At 40.7% G+C, this 27,412-nt stretch overlaps 1 protein-coding gene across 5 annotated transcripts in view; it reads left to right on the top strand.

The window, feature by feature from the left end:
• The first annotated feature begins 1,051 nt into the window (after positions 1-1,051).
• The window catches only part of VRK1 (VRK serine/threonine kinase 1), a 119,267-nt gene continuing 92,906 nt past the window's right edge, over positions 1,052-27,412 (top strand). The window contains exons 1-2 of one of the 5 annotated variants that reach the window (XM_053602865.1): positions 1,052-1,131; positions 10,764-10,865. Coding sequence is in view for 4 of the 5 variants with exons in the window: in XM_053602863.1 (XP_053458838.1) it covers positions 1,397-1,427 (31 nt within the window). In the remaining variant the exon portion in view is untranslated. The other 4 variants (XM_053602863.1, XM_053602869.1, XM_053602867.1 and 1 more) reach the window with 4 other exon arrangements.

Here is a 27,412-nt window from a genome sequence, read left to right as displayed (position 1 = left end):
ATAAAACCAAACTGTAATCCATTGACATGGTGAGACCACTTGCTCAAGGTTTCTTTGGCATAGTTCTCTGGCCCATGGTTGCACATACTCAGCTCAGAATAAACCTCTTTAAATTATTTTACATAGTTCGGGTTCTTTTTCACTGACAAAAGCTAGCTGGGATTTAGACACATGTCAATGGGCAGACAGAATAATAGTAATATTTCCCCACTATTTACTAAGCACTAATTGCAAAGGACTGTCTATAGATGATCTCATTTCATCCTAATACAGGAAACAGAGACTCTTAAAAGGTGGGCAGCGCCCATAGCTCAGTGGGTGGGGTGTCGGCCACATACACCAAGGCTGGTGGGTTCGAACCCAGCTGGGTCAGCTATGCAACAAAAAACAGCTGGGCGTTGTGGCAGGCACCTGTAGTCCCAGGTACCTGGGAGACTGAGGCAAGAGAATCGCTTAAGCCCAAGAGTTTGAGGTTGTTGTGAGTGGTGATGTAACAGCATTCTACCAAGGGCGACATAGTGAGACTCCGTCTCAAAAAAAGGTTAAGTAACTTCCTTTAGGTTGCAAAGCAGCTATAAAGTAGAAGAGCTAGGAGTGGGGACTGTTGCTAGCCAGGCCAGACTGCAGTGGGATTAGCACTCCGGGGTGGTGGGCAAAAAACTACACGATGTTCAAGTATGCAGGGGACACAGCCAAGGGGAACATAGGGCTTCCTTTGCACGCAACCCTTTGTCAACACATTCAGTAAGTGAAGCTGCTCCGAACACTGGTAATACAGTATTTGATCAGAAGGATGGAATCAGAGGCAGTAAACCACATTTCCCAGAAGTCCTCGCGGGCACAAGAACTGGGTCCTCTCTTTGCCGCCAAAAGACTTCACTTCCCAGGATGCCGCGAGAGCGTCGGACTACAGCTCCCGGCATTCTTGGGGAGGCTGTGGTGCAGGCGTGGGCCCCGCCCCATACCGCCTCACAGCTCTCCTGCGCGCCCCGCCTCTCCGCGTCGCTCCGAGCCAATGGGGAGGTTCCGTACTGCCGGGTGTGAAGGGGCCGGCGCCGCTGCGGAGTTGCTAGTCGGAGCCTGCGGCGGGAAGTTCGTACTGGGCAGAAGGCGACCGGCCTGCGGTTTGTGGTAGGGATGCTGCCGGCGGCGCGGCCTGAGAGCTCGCTCGCAAAGCTGGGGATGCGGAGGCGGATGGCCGGGGACCGGAGCCGGCGCTGGGCTTCCGGACGGCAGTGATCTGGGGCGGCCTGCGCGCGCCAGGGCTGCGAGAGGCGCTGCGGAGCTCCACTGCTCCGCGGGGCCGCGGTCTACCGCCTCGCTTCAGCCTGTGTCGGCGCCCACTCCTTCCCGCTGTCCCTTAGAGGGCCAGGCTGGCTCCCCAGCTTCTAGTTCCATGTTCTGGGCGAGCGTCGTAGCGCGCTCAGGTTTGCATCACCTTCTCCGCACTCGGGGCCTGGTCGGAGAAATCCCGGTCTGTGTGTCAGCCCTATGCTGAGGGTGAACAGGACAGACGAGCCCCTCTGTCGCCACGGAGCTTATATTCCAGGAGGGAAACACAGCATACTCAAATACAATACTTTGTGGACACCGAAAACCTTTATTAAAAAGAAAACAGACATTGGTGGGTCATAGTAGTGGGGGTTAGCTTAGGTGACCAGGGAGGGCGTCTCAGGGGAAGTGACTTTTGCCTTAAGGAGCCTACTCCCTCTGAGGATAGCAGTCCAGGCCCGGGGACCTGGAGACTGCCCCTTAATTACTTGTTATGTCGCGGTCAGGCTCCTAGAGCTTGTACTTTGGCGCCTGATTCGAGGCGGTAGAGCCACAGTCGATTTTTACAAAGGGATTTCGGTTTTTACGAGGGCTTTCTTATCCCTCTTTTGCCAGTTCCTCTGTTCTTTCCCTAGCTGATAGGTGCATTCAAGGGCAACACGTAGCTTTTTCTACCGTTGAAATAGTTTTTGGTTCCAGTCTCAAAACTCTTCTAGGTGATTTAAAAGTTTTTGATAAACAGCATCAGAGTCTCTCCAAGATGAGAGCGACAGAGACTGGTTCCTGTGAAGCCACCCCCTTTTCTAACGTCTTTTCTTTGAAGTTACTCATTTTTGTTTTTCTTTATATGGTGAGTCTCTTCCTTTCCTACCTCCATCTCCCTTTCTTGAAACAAATTGGAAATACCAGTTTTGCTTTTAAAAGGGTGGTGGTTTTAGAGAACTGTTCGAAGAGCCTCACTAATTATTATTATTATTTTTTACTTGAATTGCCCATCTGTTGAGTCTGGAATTCAATAGAAAAAATGTAAGGCAGCATTTCTTTTCAAGAGTTCATAAAAAGACACCTTTATTTTTATCACATGCTTAACCTGATACTTTGGGGGAGAATTTAATCTACAATTTTAAAGCAATTTCAGACGGAAGCAGGAGTTCTTTATATAGTCATTTTGTGCAGGTTACATTGGTGTTGTTTAACGTGGCATGTAGTCATTGGAATTAAATTTCTGGGTAGATAAGATGATGTTAATCTGCTTCCTGTAGAAGGGAATGTAACTTAAGTAGTCACTGAACAATAGCTTTCTCTATTGAGGCTACCACAGATGGTATTCTCTGTGCATCTCAACATTGCTGATCAGATTTTGTGTTAATACAGTAACAACAACTTGAATTTAGTAACAATAAACTTGTGTTAGGCATTACTGTCAATTTAGTGTGGGTATCCAGTACAAATATCAGTTTTATAGTGCAGTTGCTTCTTGTTATGTTCAGTGCTGCAAAAATTATGAGAAGATATTTGTTAAACAAATGAGATAATGGAGTTAATGTGTTAAGCATAGAGCCTGGCATATAGTAAGTTAGTAAGTGCCCAGGAAATGGTTATATGGAAAGCTTATGCTAAGTTTTATTCCAGTATCCAAGTGTATATTTTAAAAATAACAGTAATGCATTCAAAATGTTGACAGACCCTAAAATTAAATTTCTTAAGGAAATAGGCCAGCTTCTTAAAAAATTTGAGAACTAATGTGAAGTAATAATAAATATATAAGTGAATGTTCCAGATGTCTGGAAAATCAAGATTTTAATTTTGACAGCTGTTTTTTCCCCCCAAAACATCCCTAATAAAATTAAATATATTACTATGAATAGGATTTTGATATGAAAAATAAAACTTTAAAAATATTTTTTATTTGAAAAATAAAACTTATTTGGAAATGAAGCAAAGCTTTGAAATTTACCTTATGTCAAATGAAGGATGACTCCTGAATTTATGCAAATGTACAAATGCTCATATATTTATATATCAGGCATTGAGCCTAATGGGAATTAAATGCTGTTGCTTTGTGTGTGTGAGTGAGGCTTTCATGAAAATTGGTCTTGATGGCTTCTGAGAATGGATTGGTAACTGAATAGGACTGGAGACTATTTTTCTTTTTTTTTTTTGTAGAGACAGAGTCTCACTGTACCGCCCTGGGGTAGAGTGCCATGGTGTCACAAGGCTCACAGCAACCTCTAACTCTTGGGCTTACACGATTCTCTTGCCTCAGCCTCCCGAGCAGCTGGGACTACAGGCGCCCGCCACAATGCCCGGCTATTTTTTTGTTGCAGTTTGGCCGGGGCTGGGTTTGAACCTGACACCCTCGGCATATGGGGCCGGTGCCCTACTCACTGAGCCACAGGCACCGCCCTGGAGACTATTTTTCTGACTGTAGGATATTTCACATACTCGCCTGGGCTGTTTTTTGGATTGAGAAGAAATGGACTGATTTATTCACTACAGATGATGTGCCTCTTATTTGCCAGGAATTGTGCGAGGTGCAAAGTCAGTTTCTGTTATTGTACTGTTTTTTTGAAACAAGTTTTCTTTGTTTTAAATTAATATAGGTCATTCTTGTCGACTTTATCTGGCATCTAGCACATAAGTCAATAAATGTGTAGGACACATTTGAAAAACTGCAGTATTAAAGATAAAATGTAGAGTCATAATAAGGATGCTAGATTAATTTCAAAAGGTGATAGAATCCTAAGAAAACACTAAGCTATACGCTATATATCCAAGATGTGCTTGTACTCTGGGATATGTTTGGCTCTATTGACCAAAGTTCCTATGAATATGTTCCTACTTTGAAATTATAAAGAAGCAAAGAAGGCTGTGTGTGGCCCTTAACCGTTCCCCCCCATTCCCCTTACCCGCTTTGGGTCCTGAATAGTATTTAAGCATGCAGCATTATGAAGTTGTTTTGATTTAATCTCATGCACTTTCCTGATTATTCCTGCTCCATCTCTCCCAGTGCTATCTTAAATCATTGCTCTCAAATTCAAGAACATCCTACTACTCTTGTTCTGGATGACATACAGGTATCACTTTATTAATAATATAGAAAAGCTCTTAGTAAAGCATCACAAGAATGGAGAAGCATGAATCCTATGTACTCAATTTTGATATGAGGACAATTAATGACAATTATGGTTATGGGGGGGGAAGCAGAAAGAGGGAAGGAGGGAGGGGATGGGGCCTTGGTGTGTGTCACACTTTATGGGGTCAAGACATGATTGCAAGAGGGACTTTACCTAACAATTGCAATCAGTGTAACCTGGCTTATTGTACCCTCAATGAATCCCCAACAATAAAAAAAAAAAAATAATAATAATATAGAAAAGCTCTCTAGAGAGTCTAGAGAGGTATAAGGTGTGCCTCGGTCCCCACATTAGGAGTTAGATTTTTAATATTCATCCATATATACTAATAACTACTTTTACTAACATTCTTCAACAAATTTATTAAGAATTTTATTAGCTACAGTATATTTTCAATTTGGCAAAATATGTTTGTGAATCATTATTTAGTCTTTAGGTTAAGTAGGAGATTTTGATGATTCTTTGCAGTAACTCCTATCTCTGTATGGTTTTGCCCATAGGATGGCAACCAGCACTCTAGGATTTGAAAATTAAGGTATATACTGTTCAAACTAATATTTAGGGTGAATATTAACATGTGCATACTAAAATGTTTATCAATAAGTCATATTTATTAAGTGGGGAGATATGCTAGTTAGGAGCCATATAATTGAATTGCAAGATACTTTGAGATTTGGGAATGTTTTGTCATATTTCTTTGACAAATATCATGCCAATAATGGATATGTTTCTTTTTTTTTTTTTTTTTTTTTTTGAGACAGACTCTCATTCTGTCATTATAGGTAGAGTGCCAGCGCATCATAGCTCATAGCAACCTCAAACTCTTGGGCTTGAGCAATCCTCTTGCCTCAACCTCCCCAGTAGCTGGGACTATAGGTGTGCACCATTGCACCTGGCTAGTTTGTTTGTTTGTTTATTTATTTTAGTAGAGATGGAGTCTCATTCTTGCTCAGGCTGGGCTCTAAACTCCTGAACTCAGGCAATCCACCCGCTTCAACATTCCAGAGTACTAGGATTACAGGTGTGAGCCATTGTGCCTGGCTGCATATGTGTTTTTTAATAGAGTTCATTTGCAGTATACGGAGGGTGCCAAAAACTGTATACAAATTTAAAGAGAAAAAGTTATCATATTCATGCATGTTGCATGGTGATGCTATCATTCACTTGATTAACGAACACCATCTTTTGAGCGCATGTCATACTACACATTGCTACCATAATCCAATTCAACTTTGAAAAGTAATACATAGATAACATCTCTTAAAATGTGAATGCATTTTTTTGGTACCCTTGTAGTTGGTTGGCAAGGGACTAAAAGCAAGACCTGTAAGTCATTAGGAGCAAGGACAGCACCGTTCCACTCTTTTTGAGGCCTTATAATTCCCTCTGTGTATTTATTTTATTTTCTTTGTTAACTGGCTGTCTAGCTGTTGTTTGCATGTAGGCAGCTCTATGTATGACTGCTCTAGACTTAAGGTACCTGTTTAAAGAACCCAGAAGAGATTGCATTATTTCCCAAATTGTCAATTATATTTAAAATTAAAAAAACAAACAAACATGAAGTTAGGCATATAGCTAATTACAGCTTTATTTCAGGTTAATTGGTTTTTCTTAAGTTGTTTTACCAAGTAACAGCCATTGGATGGTACTCTGTATTAATGCATTGTGATTGCAATTTGTAAAGCTAAATGTTAGAAAGTGCTGGTATACCTTTTTTTTTTTTTTTTTTTTGAGACACAGAGTCTTACTCTGTTGCCCTTGGTAGAGCGCTGTGGCATCACAGTTCACAGCAACCTCCAACTATTGGGCCCAGGCAATTCTTTTGCCTCAGGCTCCCAAACAGCTGGGACTATAGGCACCCGCCACAAAGCCCGGCTATTTTTTGTTGCAGTGTGGCCGGGGGCTGGTTCGAACCCGCCACCTTGGGTATATGGGGCTACTCACTGAGCCACAGGCACCGCCTAGTGCTGGTATACCTTTAAGTCAGTTTTTTTTTTTTTTTTTGAGACAGAGCCTTAAGCTATTGCCCTGGGTAGCCCTGGGTAGAGCGCTGTGGCATTACAGCTCACAGCAACCTTCAACTCCTGGGCGTAAGCAATTCTCTTGCTTCAGCCTCCCAAGTAGCTGGGTCTACAGGTGCCTGCCAAAACGCCTGGCTATTTTTGGGTTGTAATTATCATTGTTGTTTGGCAGGCCTGGGCTGGATTCAAACCCACCTGCTCTGGGGTATGTGGCTGGCACCTTAGCCCCTTGAGCGATAGTCACTGAGCCTATACCTTTAAGTCATTATTAGACTGTCAGGAAGATGCAGAAGTAGACTTTTACTATCAACTCTAGGCTTCAAAGTTGCCTTTTTCCTCGTTTATGGCAATTTACTATAGAATGTGTCAACAACTACCACCATACAGATTATATGTAATTATGGTTGACCCTTGAACAATTTGGAGGTTAGGAGCCCCGACTTTGCACACAATGGGTAATCTACATGTTAATTTTTGACTCCCCAAAAGCTTAACTGTTAATGGCCTAGTACTGACCTTGAAGTCTTACTGAAAATGTAAAGAGTTAATACATACGTGTATTTTGTATGTTATAGGTATTATATACCATAGTCTCAAAGTAGAAAAAAATATTATTAAGAAAATCATAAAGAAGAGAAAATATATTTGCTATTCAGTAAGTGGATGTGGATCATTGTAAAAGTCTTCATCCTTGTCAGCTTCACATTGAATAGGCAAAGTAGAGGAAGAAAAGGAAGGGCTGGTTTTCCTGCCCCAGGGGTGGCAGAGACAGAAGAAAATTTGCTATAGGTAAACTCTTGCGTTTCAAGCCCCTGTAGTTTAAGGGTCCCTGACTAAAGGTGGTAAGGAAAGAAGTCTGTCATTTGGGAATCAGGAAAAACAAGATTTAAAATTCATCTTAAAAAACTAAGTTTACATTTTAACATTTAAGCTGTTTAGTCTTGTTGGTTTTTAAAGATTTGTAGAAAATATTTTAGAGATCACAACTTTAAAATTTGTATTACCTCTTGTATGTTGCTGATGGGACTGTAAAATGGTGAAACCACTCTGGAAATTAAGTGGCATTTCTCAGGAAGTTAAACATACACTTGATATTCAACCTAGGGTCCTGGGTCAGGACCGAGTGCTGGGCCCCGGTATCCACTAGGAAATTTATTGGGGTCCCCTTCACTCTGAGAGTTACCTGGGGCTTGGGGAGGGGTGATGAGCCCTGACCTCCCTATCCTTCGAGCCCGCTTAGCTCCAAGACTGGCACTGAGGGGGCCATGAAGGTCTGGGGGTCTGTTTCTTGGGGAACTCACAGGCCCAGTGTCCACGTTCCTTACAATAGGCACACTGGTCCTTCTGGAGGAGGAGTCTTCCCTGCCTGGGGAGCCCTCCTTACCTCCTCCTCCTGTGCATGCGGAATGCCTCCATGATTCTTTCTAAGAAAACTGCGGGGGGGTTCTGTCTTTTCCTGCTGCACATTACCTACCTTGGCCAAATTAGTCGGCGCAGTCGCCTTTCTTTTTTGTCTGGAGTCGCGGCTGTGGAGGCTAGGAGAATCCTGGTCAATTCCTGTGTCTATCTTCTAGCTGCCTTTGTTTGCTTTTCCTCGGGGGTCTCCTGGTTGTTATAGACTTTTTTTTTAGCAACTTCTCTCCCAGTCTATCTATTCTCTGCAACTTACGTTTAATGTCTGGAGCTGACTGGTTAACGAAGAACATGACAACTGCTGCTCTATTCTCTACAGCTTCAGGATCTAGGGGAGTGTGCATGTGGAATGCCTCCATGATTCTTTCTAAGAAAGCTGCGGGGGGGGGGGGTTTCTGTCTTTTCCTGCTGCACATTACCTACCTTGGCCAAATTAGTCGGCTTTCTAGCCACTTTACAGAGACCCCTTATTAGAGTCTGGCTCACCTGACCTGTTCCCATATTAAAATTCCACTTGGGACGCGTGAGGGGGAAGGTTGCATCTATGAGAGCCTGATTGGTAGTGGGGTTCCCATCCAGACCCTCAACGGCCTTCCTGGCCTTAGCCAGGATGCGGTTCTTGAAAAGGACCTGTAAGAGCTGCTGACAATCATCCCAAGTGGGCTGATGAGTAAAAAGAATTGAGTCTACGAGGTCAATTAAAGCAGTAGGTTTTTCAGAGAATTTAGGATTCTGCATCTTCCAGTTATAAAGATCACTTGTGGCAAAGGGCCAATAGTGATATTCTTGATTGGGGGGTTTGCTCAATCAGAGGACCCACTGCGCGAAGGGGCAGCACGGTGGAGTCTGCCGCCAGATCACGCAGGACTCTATGGCGGGTGTGGGGTGGGCTCTGGAGATTACTCCGTGGACCTGGGGCTGGAGTGGCCTCGTTGCCCGGTGGACTTGGAGGGACAGGTACCCCTTGAGGTGAGGGTTGATAAGGAGGGGGAAAAAACACTTCTGGATCGGTTCCTCCTTGGAGGACTGGGGAAGGGGGCAGTGGGTTCAGGAGACTTCTCCTTTTTCTCCTTCAAGGCTAGGAGCTTGGCCACTTCTTTGTCTGGCAGGGAAAAAAAGGTTTTAACCATGATGGCAGGTTCTTCACAAGGTCCTGCCAAGCAGTTATATACGGGATTTGATCCGGGTGCCCGGTCCCAGATCAGTAGACTATATCTTTGACCTGAAAGATAATGGGGAGATGAAAAGTGCCAGCAGGTGGCCATCCAGCATGTAATGCCGGCCATTCATTTCTGCAAAGAGTCACAAGTTTATTTCTAGACACGTTGAAACTGTACTTTTGGGCTTTGTCTTTGAAATCCTGGAAATGAGCCAAACTTAGGGAAAGGGGTGTCGTCTGCGTCTGTCCCATGTCTCCCTCTAAATATTACAAGACCCACACAAAACAAATAGCACATAAGATACTTCCAGAAAGCAAGAGCCTGCCCTTGTGGGTTTCCAGGCAAAATTGAAAATGAGACAATGGTGTAACTTCACCCAGCGGTCGCGACCCGCCTTGTCTCTCAACCAGAGGAATCACCTGGTCTTCTTGACCAGGGACTGGGGGTTCCACGTCCCAGTCTGCCATCCATGGGGTGTTTCCTCGCCTACTCTGTCAGGGGTTCCACGTCCCAACTGTAGACTTAATAAAGCCAACACAGAATAGGACAAGACAAATAGACAATGCCGGCACACATGCACTCACCTCTGGAGTGGGTTCTCAGTGATTTTGGGGGGCAAATCCTGGATGAGCCCCCAAATGTTGTGCCTAGGTCGCGGGGTACCCCTCATAAATCACCCGAAGACCAAGTCGGATGCAAAAGCAAGAGGTAGTTTATTTACAAGCTCGGGCTTGGGCTTCTCCGTTCCTGACACAGCAGGAGAGCAGAGAAGCCCCCACCGCAGAGGGAAGAGCAGTTTTAAAGATACAGAAAGGAAAAAGGGAGGGGAGGATTGGGGCTTAGGGAACTGGACAATGTTTGATCTGGGCTGATTAGCCTGGGGAAGGATTTACTACTACTGGGGCCGAGGGTGGGAGGGTGTGTGCCGTATCGCTTGGGGCAGACATACTGGAGCTGGGGGTGGGGGAAGAAGCAGGTTGCCTATCACCTTTGGTATGCAGCTGCAAATTGAAGGCTGTGGTCAAAGTGGGGTCAGTGAAGGTTGTGAGACAAAATGGAGTTAGCTTGGTCCTTTCACTAGCAATTGCCCTCGTGGGCATTTATTCTAAAAAAAAAATAAAAACTTGTGTTCACACAAAAACCTGTACAGAAAACACTCAGTTTTATTAACAATAGCCCCAAATCAGAAATAATCCATATCTCTTTCAGTGTGACTTCAGTGGGTGAATGGTCACACATAAGATTTGGGACAGCCGTGGAATGGAACACCATCAACAAAAAGAAACAAACCATTTAGTACATGCAGTCACATGGATGGAGCTTAAGGACATTGTATTGAGTGAAAAAAGCCAATCTCAAAAGGTTATGTGATTGTATGATTCCTTTTTTAAAAAATTTATTTTTTAATTTCAGGTTAATGTGAGGGTACAAACAACGAAGTCAAAATATTTGAATTTGTTAGGTAGAGTCCCTCAGTACGATTCCTTGAAATGACATTCTTGAAATGACAAAATTATAGACAAAGAAAATAAGAGCTGTTTTGCTGGGGTTAGGGCTGAGTTTCTTTGGTATGATAGGACTGTTATGTGTCCTGATTATGGTGATGGTTACATGAGTTGGTGCACAGTGTCATAGAATTATGTATATATACACAAAAGGATGTAAAATTAAATTTTAGTAAGTAGTTTAATTACTAATACTGTATTAATGTCAGTTTCCTATTTTTGTATTATTAATTTTACTCTGCTTGTCCATTTCAGCAAATACTGCTGCTATGAACAGTTATGTACAAGCTTTTGTGTGAATATAAGTTCTCATTTTTCTAGAATAAACTTCCAGGAGTTCAACTGTTGAGTCATATGGTAAGTGTGTGTTTAACTTAAGAAACTGCCAAACTTTTTCAGCATAACTATACCATTTTACAGTCTTATCGCAGTTGTAGTTCCCCCATATCTTAGGTTTTGCTTTCCACAGTTTCAGTTACCCTGGTCAACAATTGTCAGAAAATAGTAAATGAAAAATTCCAGAAATAAACAATTCATAAATTTAAAATTGTGTATTATTCTGAGTAGCATGATGAAATCTCATGCTGACTCTCTGTCCCAGGTAGGATTGAATCATTGCTTTGTCTAGTGCAGTGGTTCTCAACCTTCCTAATGCCGCGCCCCTTTAATACAGTTGAGGGTCACCACAACATAAGGAACTATATTAAAGGGTCGCAGCCATTAGGAAGGTTGAGAACCAGTAGTCTAGTGTATTCGCACTCTATATACGACTGGCCAATTAGTCCCTTAGTAGCCCTTGATTATGACATCAACTGTCCAGTATTTGCATACTTGTGTTCAAGTCACCCAACTTGATAGTGGCCCCACAGCATAAGAGTAATACTCCTGGCATATTTTTATAATTCTGTTTTATTTTTAGTTCTTGTTAATCTCTTGTTTTGCCTAATTTATAAATTAAATTTTATAGGTAGTATGTATAGGAAAAAAACATTGTATAGGGTTTGGTGCTATGTATGGTTCAGGCATCTACTGAGGGTTTGGGAGCATATCACCCACAGATAGATGAGGACTGTTATACATGTGAGATTTAGTTTCCTTTGAAACCAATATCAAATCATCACTATTTGGTCTTGGTTATGTTTTGTGTGTAGTGATATCTCATCATGGCTTTAATTTGCATTTCCCTAATGGTTAATCTTTCCATAATGGCTAATCTTTTCACGTGCTTATTTACCATTCATCTCTTTTTTGTGATTTGTCTTTTCAAGTTGTTTGCTCATTTTGTGATTAGATTGCTTGTTTTCTTATTGTTATATGTAGAGTGTTCTTTATATGTCCTGCATACGAGTTCTTAGCCAAATATATGATTTGTAAATATATTGTATCTGTCTCTGGCTGGTCTTTTCATTCTCTTTATAGCACTAAAGTTGTTAATTTTGATGAAGACCAACTTCTGGATGTATGGATTGTATTTTTGGTGTCATGCACATCTCAGTGCTCTAACTCAAGGTCAGAAGTTTGTTCTTTATTTAAGTCTTACATTTAGATCTGTGATCCACTTTGGGTTCATTTTTGCACATAATTGGTGTTCTTGATTCTTTTTTCTTTTCTGTTTGTCTGTGGATGTCCAGTTGTTCCAAAACCGTTTGTTGAAAACGGTTCCAAAACGGTTTGTTGACTATTCTATTGAATATATATATTTTTAATCTTTATAAAAAATTAGTTGGCCATACACGGTAAATTGAGTGCTAAAACAGACAGAAAGAAATGAGCAATTAAGTATATATTTATGGATGTGTGACAAGGCTTGAAAAAAGTGTGAAAACATTTAATAAAATAGTATCAACAGGGATAATGTCCTAGAAAATGATATGGTTGTTTTGGAGAGTCATGCAAGTGAAGGGATGGAAGGAAGTAAGGAAGGACAGTTGATTCATTGAACCTGCAGGCCAGATTGAAGAGATTATGACCGGTTTCACTGGGTTACTAGAAAGGTATATATCCTTGATCAGAAAAATGATAGGATATAAATATTAGTTAAGAGAAGTCATTTTAGGGCCATGTATGGCAATGATATGTTGGTAGGAAGAACAGGATAGAATGATGACCTGTAACTTGACTAAATGCTTTGTCTTACAAATGTCTATCAGAAAGCTAAACAATGGTGATACTTCAAATGTTATAAATTCCTAGTATTTTCTATAAGTGTAATGATAGATTTCAAACTTTTACCATTATTCTCAGTGATGGATACTGAGACTTCTGGACTCAAACTCATTCATATTCATGCAACTTTTATATTATACATGTGGTAGCTGGGACTACAGGTGTCCATTATAACACTTGGCTAATTTTTCTATTTTTATTAGAGACGGGGTCTTGTTCTTGCTCAGGCTGGTCTCAAACTCCTGAGCTCAAGTGATACACTGGTCTTGGGCTCCCAGAGTGCTAGGATTATACCAAACTGAGCTTAGGTGACGTTTCTTATCAGGCTGGAATGGCCCAAGAATTGAGCTACTGAAATGATAAAGACACAAAGAGTTGATAGGCTCGGTGCCTGTAGCTCAGCAGCTAGGGTGCCAGTCACACACACTGGAGCTGGTGGGTTTGAATCCAGCCTGGGCCTGCCAAACAACAATGACAACTACAACCAAAAAATAGCTGGGCGTTGTGACAGGTGCCTATAGTCCCTGCTACTTGGGAGACTGAGGCAAGAGAATCTCTTAAGCCCAAGAATTTGAGGTTGCTATGAGGTGTGACACCACAGCACTCTACCCAGGGTGACATAGTGAGACTCTGTCTCAAAAAAAAAAAAAAATGTTGATGAATCAATCCAGTGAGGAAAAGTTAATGGAAGTAGGTTTATTATCATGGCAAAGAGGAGACTCAGGTTATTTAATCAGAATGTCCTAATACTTGTGTCTGAAGAACTGTGCAGAGAATGATGATGACCAGGTATTCTTCACAATCCCTGAGAACTGAGTAAGAACAAATGACTCAAATTGTAGCATTAGGGTTTTAGTTTTAGGGAAGAATTTTCAGACAGTAAAGACATTAGATGCTTCATCCCAGTATTCTAGAAGATCTTTAAGGACAGAATTAGAACCTAAATATAGTTCTAGGAACATTTTGTTTATAGACAAGTAACAAATCTATGGTTCTCTTCTCGAGTCCTAATTTTTAAATTCATGATTGAAAACACTCAGGTTCTGCTTTCTTAGCACTCACTTCAGTTCTTGGTCTCTTTCTTCATGTAAGTTACACTTTTTCCCCATGTTCATCTGTGGGATTCTTATTTGATTTCTGCTTTCCTTTGTGCATTTAAAAGATTATTTTGGATATAGGTGAGACTTCTGTCATTTTTAAAATAACCAGCCAACAAAAATAACCTGTATAGTGCAAGACAAATTACTAGAAATCAATGCATTTCTACTCTTTTATTTAGAACATAAAAAGTGTATCATTCCATTTTTTAAAATAAGTCTGTTATTATTTGTCAAGCAAAGGATTTCACTGTGTTAAGAGGTTACCATGAAAGATTGGCAGTGTGAAAAGCTTTTATGCAACAACTTACTTGTCTTCAAAGTACTTTTTTTGTTTAACTTCCTTAGTCTGATTATTTTCTACTAGTCTAGATCTTTTTTCTGTTGAAATGTTGAGATTGACCAAGAGTATTTCACTTGTGGTGGCAGCCCTTCATTATTATCACAGAGAATGTTTTCTTTTTTCTGCAGAAGAGCAAGGTCTTATAGTGCTATGCAAGCTGCCCATTTAAAACTATCATTGCTTGGCACCTATGCCCTAGTGACAGTTTGACCAACATGTGAGCAGGCACATTGCCATCCTGACAGATGGGCCTGAGTATAGGCAGCCAAGAAACCATGTATCTGCATCTAGTGTATTTGTTAAGGGCAGGATTCCCAGTTGGGGATGTTCAAACGTCTGTCCATCCTGAGCTTTCACGCCTATGGATAAAGGGATGTCATCATTAATCCCAGCTTCTGACTGAGATTCCATGGGTATATAAGAGCTTCTTGGCTCTTACAGAAGTAGGCAATTGGGGACAATCAGGATAATTGTTCTCTCCTTCATCAAAGAATTACTTCAAATAATCCTTTCCTCTTTCTCCTAGCCAACTAGGTTTGCATTGAGGACAAACCTGTTCAGACATTGTCCTGATACTTTTGGAATATGTGTTTCTTCATTTGTTTTCTAGAGTACAAAAGCTTTGAAAATCACTTAACAGTCATGCTTTGGAGAGTGATGTATTTAATTGAAGTCTGGTACATCTGAGTTCAACTGTTGACTGAGTATACGACACTAGAGCACTTGAGTCAAGGTGAAATAATACCTCTTTCATAGGGTTGTTGTGAGAATTAACTGAAATGTGTACACAAATCATTTGGTATAATATCTGGCCCACAGTAAGTCTTTACTATATGTTTGTCATCATCACTTTGAGAGGTATTTTTCTCTGGAGAGTTGAAACAAAATCTTAATTCATTTCTCACTATTCTTAAAAATTATTTATTGGATATTATCACATGGTCTGGCCTATAATGAATGTCTCTAATAACAGGTAATTCACTGTCTCAGAATTTCTCAACCATGGGACTATTGGCATTCTGTTTATTTGAGACCGAGTCTCACTCTGTCACCCTGGCTAGAGTGCCGTGGCATCATCATAGCTCATAGCAACTTCAATCTGTTGGGCTCAGGTAATCCTCTTGCCTCAGCTTCCCAGTAGCTGGGACTACAGGCACCCGCCATGATGCCTGGCTAGTTTTTCTGTATTTTTAGTAGAAACGGTGTCTTGCTTTTGCTCAGGATAGTCTTGAACTCCTGAGCTCAAGTGATCTACCCTCCTGGGCCTCTACCATGCTGGGATTACAGTGCGAGCCACCATGCTAGGCACCATTGACATTTTAGATGAGTCATTCTTTGTTGTTCTCTTCATTATACAGGATGTTTAGCAGCATCCCTGCCTAGGAGGACAAAATCCTCTGGTTGAAAACCACTGCTCTAGAGACATCCTATCTTGTTCTTATTAAAGTATTGACTATTACAGAGTTGTTTCTTGCATTGACTGGAAGTCTTCTTTCTTATAACTTCTATTCTTTTGGAGACATGTAGAACAAGCTGAATCTTGTCTACACATAACATCTTTTTCAAATGAAGACAGTCTGATCAAGTAATCTCAATCTTTTTGAGTTGAAGCATCTCCATTTCATTAGCTATTCCTTATACATGCATATGGCATGGTTTTGTGTCAGTTCATCACACTGGAGCTTTCCTTTTTTAAAAGGGTTTTAAAAAAAAAAACACATTTTTAAATTGTAGTGTTTAGAATTAAATGTAGTACTCCAGGCATGGTCTTTGAGTTATATCCCTTGTTCTAGATATAGCAGTTTTCTTCTGTTAGTATAGAAGATGTTATTTTCCTTCTTCTAAATACTGTATTTTTATTAATATTAGCTATATCCTTTTGATGACCACACCATACAGGAGCCCAGAGTTGAATTAAATCCCTAGATTCACCTAAGCCCTATCTTTTCATCCTTTTCTTATGCATTAGTCTTGGTGGTTCAACCATGGGAGCTTGTGTGTATCCCATTAAATTTCTGTTTATTGGATTTGACTAACTGCAACTTTTCCAGATACAGTAGAATCTCTTTTAAGTTGTTCACCAATGGCACTGTAACAAACCAGTCAATACACAGAAGTGGTCACCATAAGAAACTAGGCTTACTGTACTGATATGTACATGTGGTGCATGTCCAGTCTATGAAAATTAGGTCAATGTAAGGAAGTGGTCAAGTATAGAGGTTCTGCTGTATTTTGGAATCCTGTTCTTGGCTTAGTTGGAAGTTCCTAGCTTAGCCTGGCATGGTGGCTCATGCCTGTAATCCCAGCACTGTGGGAGACTGAGGCGGGAGGATTGCTTGAGCTCAGGCTTGTCTGAGTGAGAGTGAGACCCTGATTCATGAAAAAAATGGAAGAACCCAACTGGGTGCTTCAGTGAGCACCTGTAATTCCAGCGGCTTCAGAGCCTGAGGCAGCAGGATGCTCATAGCTCGAGTCTGAGGTTGCAGTGAGCTACGACGTCATTGCAGTCAGCTCAGGGTATAGGGTAGAACCCTGTCTTGACAAAAAAAAAAAAAAATAAATAAGTATGTGTTGATGCCATCCTAACTTTAAAGAACAAGTATGTGTTAATGCTATCAACTTAAGTTGGAACTATAAGAGAAAGAAGTATGAGCATACATGATTAAAAAGATGATTGAGGATGGAAGTCTGGCTACCAATATTAAGAGGCAGCTGGGCAGAAAGGAAGCAATGGAGGAGACCAAGAAAAGGTGGTGGGGGTGGTGCCTGTGGCTTAGTGGGTAGGGCGCTGGCCCCTTATACCCAGGGTGGTGGGTTCAAATGTGGCCCCGGCCAAACTTCAACAAAAAATAGCCAGGTGTTGTGTTGGGTGTCTGTAGTCCCAGCTACTCGGGAGGCTGAGGCAAGAAACAGGAATTGGGAGGTTGCTGTGAGCTGTGATGCCACGGTACTCTACCTAAGGTGATAAAGTGAGACTGTCTCTTTTAAAAAAAAAACGGTGGTGCAAGAGGCAGGATAAAAATGAGAGAGAGGAGTGTCTTGTAAACTAGAATAACTGTTAAGTACTATGGTAGATACTTGAATGCAAGTGTGAATGGGACATATTTGCTGCTTTCTGCTCCTGTTTTTATTTGCCCGTGGTTTTATTGTTCCGTAGGCAATCCTTCATTTTCCCGTAATGTTCTTGGATCTATTGGGTTACCAAGCTCTACTGATTTAAAAAACAGTTTTTTAAGTATTATAAAAATGTGCATGTACACGTCTTAAGCATCAAGCGTAATGTTTTTTTTCTACAAAGTAAACGTGCTGTAATAACCACCATCCAGACTAATACATCACTACTATTCTGGCGTTCCTAAAACCTTTGTTGTGCCTGTTTCCAGTAATGACTCCTACTCAAGGTAACCAACTATTCTGATTTATGTAACTATAGATTAGTTTCTCCTGGCTTTGGACTCAAATGTATATGGAATAGTATCATATATATTCTTTATATACTCTTTTTTTTGAGACAGAGCCTCAAGCTATCTCCCTGGGTAGAGTGCCCTGGCGTCACAGCTCACAGCAACCTCCAACTCCTTGCTTCAGTGGTTCTCTTGCCTCAGCTTCCCGAGTAGCTGGGACTATAGGCGCCTGTCACAGCGCCCGGCTAGTTTTTAGTTATACTTGTCATTGTTGTTTGGCAGGCCTGTGCTGGATTCGAACCTGCCAGCTCTGATGTATGTGGCTGGTGCCTTAGCTGCTTGAGCTATAGGCACCAAGCCTATATACTCTTTTTTTGCCAGACTTTTTTTTTACTCAGTGCTGTGTCTGTGATTCATTCATGTTGCATGTATTTTTTTTTTTTTAATAGATCTATAGTTCTGGTTATTTGTTTTTGCATCATATATTAGCTTTGGTTATTGATTATTGCATAATGAACTAGTGTTGATTATTGATTACACCACTCTAAACTTAGGTTAAAACAATCTCTATTTTATTATGTTCAGTGAATTCTGTTGGTTAGGAATTTGGCAGAGTTGGCTTGTCACTGCTTTATATTGGTTGGTGGTATAGAGTCGTTTAGAGGGTCCTACACTCACCTGGATATAGTAGTACCCTGGCTGGGATTTTTTTTTTTTTTAATTGTTAAATCATAGCTGTGTACATTAGTGCAGTAAAGGGGTACAATGTGCTGGTTTCATATACAATCTGAAATATTCTCATCAAACTGTTCAACGTAGCCTTCATGGCATTTTCTTTGTTATTGTATGTAGACATTTGTATTCTACCGTTAGTAAGTTTTGCCTGTACCCATTCTAAGATGCACCATAGGTGTGGCCCCACCCATTACCCTCCATACACCCTAACCTCCCCGCTCCCTTCCCCTTCCTTGACCCTTTCCTCATAGTCTTGTGCTATAGTTGGGTTATAGCCTTCATGTGAAAGCTATAATTTAGCTTCATAGTAGGGCTGAGTACATTGGATACTTTCTCTTCCATTCCTGAGATACTTTGCTAAGAAGAATATGTTCCAGGTCCATCCATGTAAACGTGAAAGAGGTAAAGTCTCCATCTTTCTTTAAGGCTGCATAATATTCCATGGTATATATGTACCACAATTTGCTAGTCCATTCGTGGGTCGATGGGCACTTGGGCTTCTTCCATGACTTAGCAATTATGAATTGGGCTGCAATAAACATTCTGGTACAGATGTCTTTGTTATATTGTGACTTTTGGTCTTCTGGGTATAAACCTAGCAAAGGAATTATAGGATCGAATAGCAGGTCTATTTTTAGGTCTTTAAGTATTCTCCAAACATCCTTCCAGAAGGAACGTATTAGTGTGCATTCCCACCAGCAGTGTAGAAGTGTGCCCTTTTCTCCACATCCACACCAACATCTCTGGTTTTGGGATTTTGTTATGTGGGCTACTCTTACTGGGGTTAGGTGATATCTCAAAGTAGTTTTGATTAAGGATGATGAGTTTTTTTCATGTGTCTGTAGATCATGCGCCTGTCTTCTTTAGAGAAGTTTCTCTTCAAGTCCCTGGCCCACCCTGAGATGGGATCACGTGTTCTTTTCTTACCAATACGTTTGAGTTCTCTGTGGATTCTGGTTATTAAACCTTTATCGGAGGTATAACCTGCAAATATTTTCTCCCATTCTGAGGGCTGTCTGCCTTACTTATTATGTTCTTGGCTGTGCAGAAGCTTTTTAGTTTGATCAGGTCCCAGTAGTGTATTTTTGATACTGCTTCAATTGCCTGGGGAGTCCTCCTCATAAAATATTCACCCAGGTCGATTCCTTCAAGAGTTTTCCCTGCACTTTCTTCAAGTATTTTTATAGTTTCATGTCTTAAGTTTAAATCTTTTATCCCTTGAGAATCTATCTTAGTTAATGGTGAAAGGTGTGGGTCCAGTTTTAATCTTCTACAGGTTGCCAGCCAGTTCACCCAGCACCATTTGTTAAATAGGGAATCTTTTCCCCACTGAATGTTTTTAATTGGCTTGTCAAAGATCAAATAACAGTAAGTAGCTGGATTCATCTCTTGGTTCTCTATTCTGTTCCAGATATCTACTTCTCTGTTTTTGTGCCAATATCATGCTGTTTTGATCACTATTGATTTATAGTACAGTCTCAGGTCTGGTAGTATGAGTCCTCCTGCTGTGTTTTTATTTCTGAGTAATGTTTTGGCTATTCAGGTTTTTTTCTGATTCCATATAAAATGAAGTATTATTTTTTCAAGATCTTTAAAATATGACAATGGAACTTTAATAGGAATTGCATTAAAATTTTATATTGCTTTGGGTAGTATGGACATTTTAACAATGTTGATTCTTCCCAGCCATGAGCATGGTATGTCTTTCCGTTTGTTAACATCTTTCAGCTATTTCTTTTTTCAATGTTTCATAGTTCTCTTTGTAGAGATCTTTCACGTCTTTTAACAAAAGGTATACTCCCAAATATTTCATCTTCTTTGGCACTACTGTGAAAGGAATAGAGTCCTTGACTGTTTTTTCGGCTTGGTTATTGTTGGTATATATAAAGGCTACAGATTTATGTCTGTTGATTTTGTAGCCTGAGACATTGCTATATTCCTTGATCACTTCTAAAAGTTTTGTAGTAGAATTCCTAGTGTTTTCCAGATATACGATCATAACATCTGTGAAGAGTGGAAGTTTGATCTCTTCTGACCCTATGTGGATACCCTTGATCGCCTTTTCTTCCCTAATTGCAATGGCTAAAAACTTCCTTTACAATGTTAAAGAACAATGGAGACAGTGGGCAACCTTGCCTGGTTCCTGATCTAAGTGGAAATGATTTCAATTTAACTCCATTCAATATGATATTGGCTGTGGGTTTGCCGTAGATGGTTTTAGAAATGTCCCTTCTATACCAATTTTCTTAAGTGTTCTGATCATGAAGGGATGCTGGATATTATCAAAAGCTTTTTCTGCATCAATTGAAAGAATCATTAGGTCCTTATTTTTTAGTTTATGTGCTGAATAACATTTATAGATTTACATAAATTGAACCTGCCTTGAGAGCCTGGGATAAATCCCACTTGGTTGTGGTGTATAATTGTTTTGATGTGCTGTTGGATTCTGTTTGTTAGGATCTTATTGAGTATTTTAGCATCAATATTCATTAGTGATATTGGTCTACAATTTTCTTTTCTTGTTGGGTCTTTCCCTGGTTTGGGGATCAAGATGATGTTTGCTTTGTAGAATGTGTTGGGTAATATTGCTTCTTTTTCTATATTTTGGAAGAGGTTTAGTAATATAGGTACTAGTTCTTCTTTAAAGGTTTGGTAGAAGTCTGACGTAAAGCCATCTGGTCGTGGGCTTTTCTTTTTAGGGAGATTTTGTATAGTTGATGCTGTTTCAGAACTTGATATAGGCCTGTTAAACGTTTCCACTTCATTCTGGCTAAGTCTTGATAGGTGGCGTATTTCCCGGTATTGGTTGATTTCTTTCAAATTTTCATATTTCTGAGAGTAGAGTTTCTTGTAGTATTCGTTAAGGATTTTTTTAATTTCTGAGGGGTCTGTTGTTATTTCATCTTTACCATTTCTGATTGATGAAATTAGAGATTTTACTCTTTTTTTTCTGGTTAGGTTGGCCAAAGGATTATCTATCTTATTGATCTTTTTAAAAAACCAACTTTTGGATTTATTGATCTGTTGTATAATTCTTTTGTTTTCAATTTTATTTAATTCTGCTCTGATTTTGGTATTTTCTTCCACTGAGTTTGGGGTTGGAGTGTTCTTCCTTCTCCAGTTGCTTGAGATGTCCCATTAAGTTATTAACTTCCTCTCTTTCCGTTTTCTTGAGGAAGGCTTGCAGTGCTGTAAATTGCCCTCTTAGGACTGCCTTTGCAGTATCCCAGAGGTTCTGGTAATTCGTGTCTTGATTGTTGCTTTTGTTCCAAAAATTTGGTGATTTCCTTCTTAATCTTGTCTATAACCCATCTATCCTTCAGCATAAGGTTGTTTAGCTTCCATGTTTTTGTATGGGTATGCAGATTCCTGTTGTTATTGAGTTCAACTTTTATTCCATGATGGTCTGAGAAGATGCAAGGAATAATTTCTATTTTTAAAAATTTGCTGAGGTTAGATTTGTGGCCTAGGATGTGGTCTATTTTGGAGTACGTTCCTTGGGCTGATGAGAAGAATGTGTGTTCAGTTTTGTTGGGATGGAATGTTCTGTAGATGTCTGTTACGTGCAGATGTTGAATGGTTAAGTTTAAATTTAAAACTACTTTGCTTAGCTTCTTTTTGGAGGATCTATCCAGCACTGCTAATAAAGGGGTGTGAAAATATCCAACTACTATGGAAGTGGAGGAAATCAAGTTGCTCATGTCTGTTAGAGTTTCTCTTACAAATTGAGGTGTGTTCTGCTTGCGTGCATAAATATTAATAATTGAGTTAAGACATTTACATCGTACATTTACTAAGTTTCACATATACCCTTGTAAGATGCACTGCAGGTGTAATCCCACCAGTCACCCTCCCTCCTTAACACAACAATTGAGAAAATGCCGTGAAGGCTATGTTAACCAGTGTGATGAAAATGTGTCAAACGGTCTATAAAACCAGTGTATGGTGCCCCATGATCACATTAATGTACACAGCTATGATTTAATAATAAAAAATAAATATATTAATAATTGAAATTTCATCATATTGAGTATTACCTTTAACAAATATGAAGTGTCCATCCTTATCCTTCCTTATTTTGGTTGGTTTAAAGCCTATTGCGTCTGCGAATAGGATTGCAACACCTGCTATTTTCTGCTTTCCATTTGCCTGGAGTATAGATGACTATCCCTTTACCTTGAGTCTGTATTTGTCTTTTAATGTAAAATGCGATTCTTGTATGAAGCAGATATCTGACTTGAGTTTTTGTATCCAGTCAGCCTCTTTAGAGGACAGTTTAAACCATTCACATGAATTGAGAATATTGATAAGCCTTTCGAGTCCGGTGAACATTTTTAATCCGTTTGCGACTGTGGAAGTTGGAATTTTATCAAAATTTTCTGGGTGGGTTTACTTTTGTGGTGGAGGATTACGCTGGTCTTTATGGAGGATAGGTCTGAGAATATCCTGGAGAGCTGGTTTAGTTATGGCAAATTTCTTCAACATCTGAATGTCATTAAAGTATTTAATTTCTCCGTCATCAATGAAACTCAGTTTAGCTGGGTACAGGATCCTGGGTTGAAAGTTATTTTGTTTTAGGAGATTAAAAGTTGATGAGCATCCTCTTCTAGCTTGAAAGGTTTGAGCAGAGAGATCTGCAGTTATTCTAATATTCTTGCCCTTGTAGGTGATGGTTTTCTTTCGTCTGGCTGCTTTCAGCATTTTCACTTTCATATTAACTTTAGTGAAATTGATTATGACGTGTCTGGGGGATGTCTCATTCAGGTTGATTCGTACTGGAGTTCTGAAACTGTCTGCTATCTGAATTTCAGAATCTCTTGGCATGTCTGGTAAGTTCTCCTTCATAATCTCATGGAGAAGGGACTCTGTGCCTTGTGAAGCCTCTTCATCGCTTTCGGGGATCCCTATAAGACGAATATTGGTTTTCCTTGAATTATCCCAGAGCTCTCTGAGAGAGTGATCTGTTTTTGCCCTCCATTTCTCTTCCTCTTTGAGAGTTCTGGAGCATTTGAAAGCTTTGTCTTTAATGTCAAAAATCCTTTTTTCTGCTTGCTTCATTCTGTTACTGAGGGATTCTACTGTATTTTTCAGATCTTTGAGGGCTGCAACTTCTTGTCTCAATGTGTCAAAATCTTTGGTCATTTGGTCTTTGAATTTGTTGAATTCTTGAGGTATCTTTTGGGTTACTGCTTGGAATTCTAATTCAATCTTATTTGCTATCCAGATTCCGAATTCTATTTCTGACATCTCAGCTATTTGTTTGTGCATGGGATCTTGTACTGTGTCTGCCCCATTGATCCTTTGAGGAGTTGATCTACTCTGATTCATATTGCCAGAGTTTTTCTGTTGATTTCGCCTCATGATTGTTTTTTACTGTTGCCTCTGGCCATCCTCAGGGTTGGAGAGGTGTCTCTCCAAGATTAGACCCCAGCGGGATCCCTCTCTTGTTGCTGGATTTTTGTAGGGAGTGACCCTGTGTAGTTCCTCTGGGGCTGCCCCAGCCAGGAAGTTCTGGTTGTGGAAGCAGCTCCGGAGTGTGACACACCCAGATCCAGCAACAGGGCGAGAGGTGGTGCACATGTTTCTGGGAGTGCCTGGCGCCCAGTGACTGGCACAGTGAGCCTAAGGCTCCAGCAGTCTCTCGCCAGCAGAAGGTCTCCTCTCAGAGGCAGGGAGGACTCCAGAGGGCATGCGGCTACCAGAGTCCCTGGCCAGACGAGCAGGCTAGTGTAGAGGCAGGGAGGGTACAAGTGGGAGGATGCAGGGTTGCGTGGCTCCCGCAGTTCCTGGTCAGGGCATGTGGAGGCCTGGCAGGTGCGGGTCGTGTGTTGGGGGTCTCGGCGCAGGTCTTATGGGAGGTCTGGGCTGCACCAAGCCCAGGAGTTTGAGGTTCTTATGAGTTGTGATGCCACGACATTCGACGCAGGGGAACAGCCCAAGTCTCCAGTGTGCCAAAACCCGTCTCACTCTGCCCCTCAGGGTTAAGGCTGTAAGGCAGCTCAGTCACCACCTTCAGGCTGGCCAGTCGCTAGGTTACTAGCTCCCGCCCGATCCTTGCTCTGCGACCCTGAGGGTGGAGCTTGCTAGGGAAGTTCTCTCACAATGGCTCCCTGCGGCCCACAGCCAAACACTGTTAGTTCTGTCCGGTTCAGCGGCTCAGTCTGGGGCCCTACACAATGCCCAAAGTTCTCCGCACTTCTGCTCAAGCTCTCCCCACGGCATTTCAACTGAGTGCCAAGTCCAAAAATACTGAAACAGTTTACAGGTAAGGCCTTTCCAGTTTGCAGTCTCAGTGCTGCTTGTACTTACGGCTGCTGGTGAAATTAGGTGAATAGAAGATACGCAACCACTTGCCATTTTTCCACTGTTTATGTCCTACTCTTGGGGTCCAGAAGTCCCTTTTTGACTCCCTGTATCCTCAAAGGGATGATTATAGGCAGATTCCACCAGCCAGAGATGCCTGGAGTCTTATCTCCCCAGACTCACCGTGCCCTGTTGCAGGGAAGCTGTTACTCGGTCGACATCTTTGATTGTTCTTCCCTGGCTGGGATGTTTTGAAGATCAGGAGCATCTGGTATTCTTGACTGGAGCACCTACATGTGGGGTCGTGAGGCTGTGGCTTTTCATAGCAGGTTGGCTGAGTTTCTAGAGGAAGTTTCCTGAGAGTGCCTTGTCCTCAGAAGTCATGTAATATCACTGCCGTCGCTGTAGATGCATATTTGAATAGTTTCTACTTCAGGATAATTATGAATCATGTTGCAAATAATTCTTATCCATAACATATACATGCATTTATTTTAGTTCGGTATAAATCTAGAGTAGAATTCCTGGTCAAAGTGTATACATATATTTAGCTTTAGTAGGTACCAAAATATACTGCCAAACTCTTTTCCAAAGTAGTACCAATTTATACTTTTAGGTAAAGTATGAGAGTTCTCTTTGTTAAACTGTATTACTTCCACTTGATACTGTCAATTAAATGTTAAAATAATTTAATCAGTGTAACAGTTATTTAGAAGATCTGAGTGTAGTTTTCTTTGACATTTTCCTAATGACTAATACTTTAAGCACCTCCTTACATATTTGCTAACCATTTGGACATCTTCTGTTATAAAGTATCTGTTCATGTCTTATGCCCATTTTTTTTTTTTAAACTAGTAAAGAAAAAAAATTTTTGTTATTAACTCATATCTTATGCCCATTTAACAAATTGGGTTCTCTTTTTTCTTATTGAAATGTTGGATTTTTAAAAATATATTTTGGATATGAATCCTTTGTAGAATACATGAATTGTAAAAAATATCTTGCTATCTTATGGCTTGCCATTTCACTTACGGGGTTTTTTTTTTTTGTAGAGACAGAGTCTCACTGTACCGCCCTTGAGTAGAGTGCCGTGGCGTCACACGGCTCACAGCAACCTTTAACTCTTGGGCTAACGCGATTCTTTTGCCTCAGCCTCCCGAGCAGCTGGGACTACAGGCATGCGCCACAACGCCCGGCTATTTTTCTATTGCAGTTTGGCCGGGGATGGGTCCAAACCCGCCACCCTCAGCATATGGGGCTGGCACCCTACTCACTGAGCCACAGGCGCCGCCCTACAGTGTGTTTTTGATGAATTGAAATTGTAAGTTTTAATCAGTTCCAACCTATCAATTTTGTCCTTTATAGTTAGTGCTTTTTGTGTCTTATTTGAATTTTTGCTCAAATGACTCCTCCTTTTAGAAGATGATGTAAGAGAGTATCTTTATGACCTGTTTTATTTTTATTATTTATTTATTTATTATTTATTTTTGCAGTTTTTGGCTGAGGTTGGGTTTGAAGCAGTCACCTCTCACATATGGGGCTGGCGCCCTACTCTTTTGAGCCACAGGTGCCACCCTTTATGACCTGTTTTAGTCATAAAGGTACTCTCTTACATTTTCTACAAGTTTAGTATTTTTTCTTCCATGTTTAGGTCAGAGTCCCTTGGAATTAATTTTTGTGTGTTATGATGTAGGGAGTCAGTGTTCCTTTCTTTTTTTTTTTTCAATTTTTTATTGTTAGGGATTCATTGAGGGTACAATAAGCCAGGTTACACTGATTGCAATTGTTAGGTAAAGTCCCTCTTGCAATCATGTCTTGCCTCATAAAGTGTGACACACACCAAGGCCCCACCCCCCTCCCTCCGTCCCTCTTTCTGCTTTTCCTCCCCCGTATAACCTTAATTGTCATTAATTGTCCTCATATCAAAATTGAGTACATAGGATTCATGATTCTCCATTCTTGTGATGCTTTACTAAGAATAATGTCTTCCACTTCCATCCAGGTTAATACGAAGGATGTAAAGTCTCCATTTTTTTAAATAGCTGAATAGTATTCCATGGTATACATATACCACAGCTTGTTAATCCATTCCTGGGTTGGTGGGCATTTAGGCTGATTCCACATTTTGGTGATTGTAAATTGAGCTGCAATAAACAGTCTAGTACAAGTGTCCTTATGATAAGAGGATTTTTTTCCTTCCGGGTAGATGCCCACTAATGGGATTGCAGGATCAAATGGGAGGTCTAGCTTGAGTGTTTTGAGGGTTCTCCATACTTCCTTCCAGAAAGGTTGTAGTAGTTTGCAGTCCCACCAGCAGTGTAAAAGTGTTCCTTTCTCTCCACATCCACGCCAGCATCTAAAGTTTTGAGATTTTGTGATGTGGGCCATTCTCACTGGGGTTAGATGATATCTCAGGGTTGTTTTGATTTGCATTTCTCTAATATATAGAGATGATGAACATTTTTTCATGTGTTTGTTAGCCATTAGTCTGTCATCTTTAGAGAAGGTTCTATTCATGTCTCTTGCCCATTGATATATGGGATTGTTGGCTTTTTTCATGTGGATTAATTTGAGTTCTCTATAGATCCTAGTTATCAAGCTTTTGTCTGATTGAAAATATGCAAATATCCTTTCCCATTGTGTAGGTTGTCTCTTTGCTTTGGTTATTGTCTCCTTGGCTGTACAGAAGCTTTTCAGTTTAATGAAGTCCCATTTGTTTATTTTTGTTGTTGTTGCATTTGCCATGGCAGTCTTCTTCATAAAGTCTTTCCCCAGGCCAATATCTTCCAGTGTTTTTCCTATGCTTTCTTTGAGGATTTTTATTCTTTCATGCCTTAAATTTAAGTCCTTTATCCA

This window comes from Nycticebus coucang, chromosome 9, assembly GCF_027406575.1.
Source record: "Nycticebus coucang isolate mNycCou1 chromosome 9, mNycCou1.pri, whole genome shotgun sequence".
Taxonomy (NCBI): Eukaryota; Metazoa; Chordata; class Mammalia; order Primates; family Lorisidae; genus Nycticebus; species Nycticebus coucang.
This window is presented reverse-complemented; position numbering and strand designations above follow the sequence as displayed.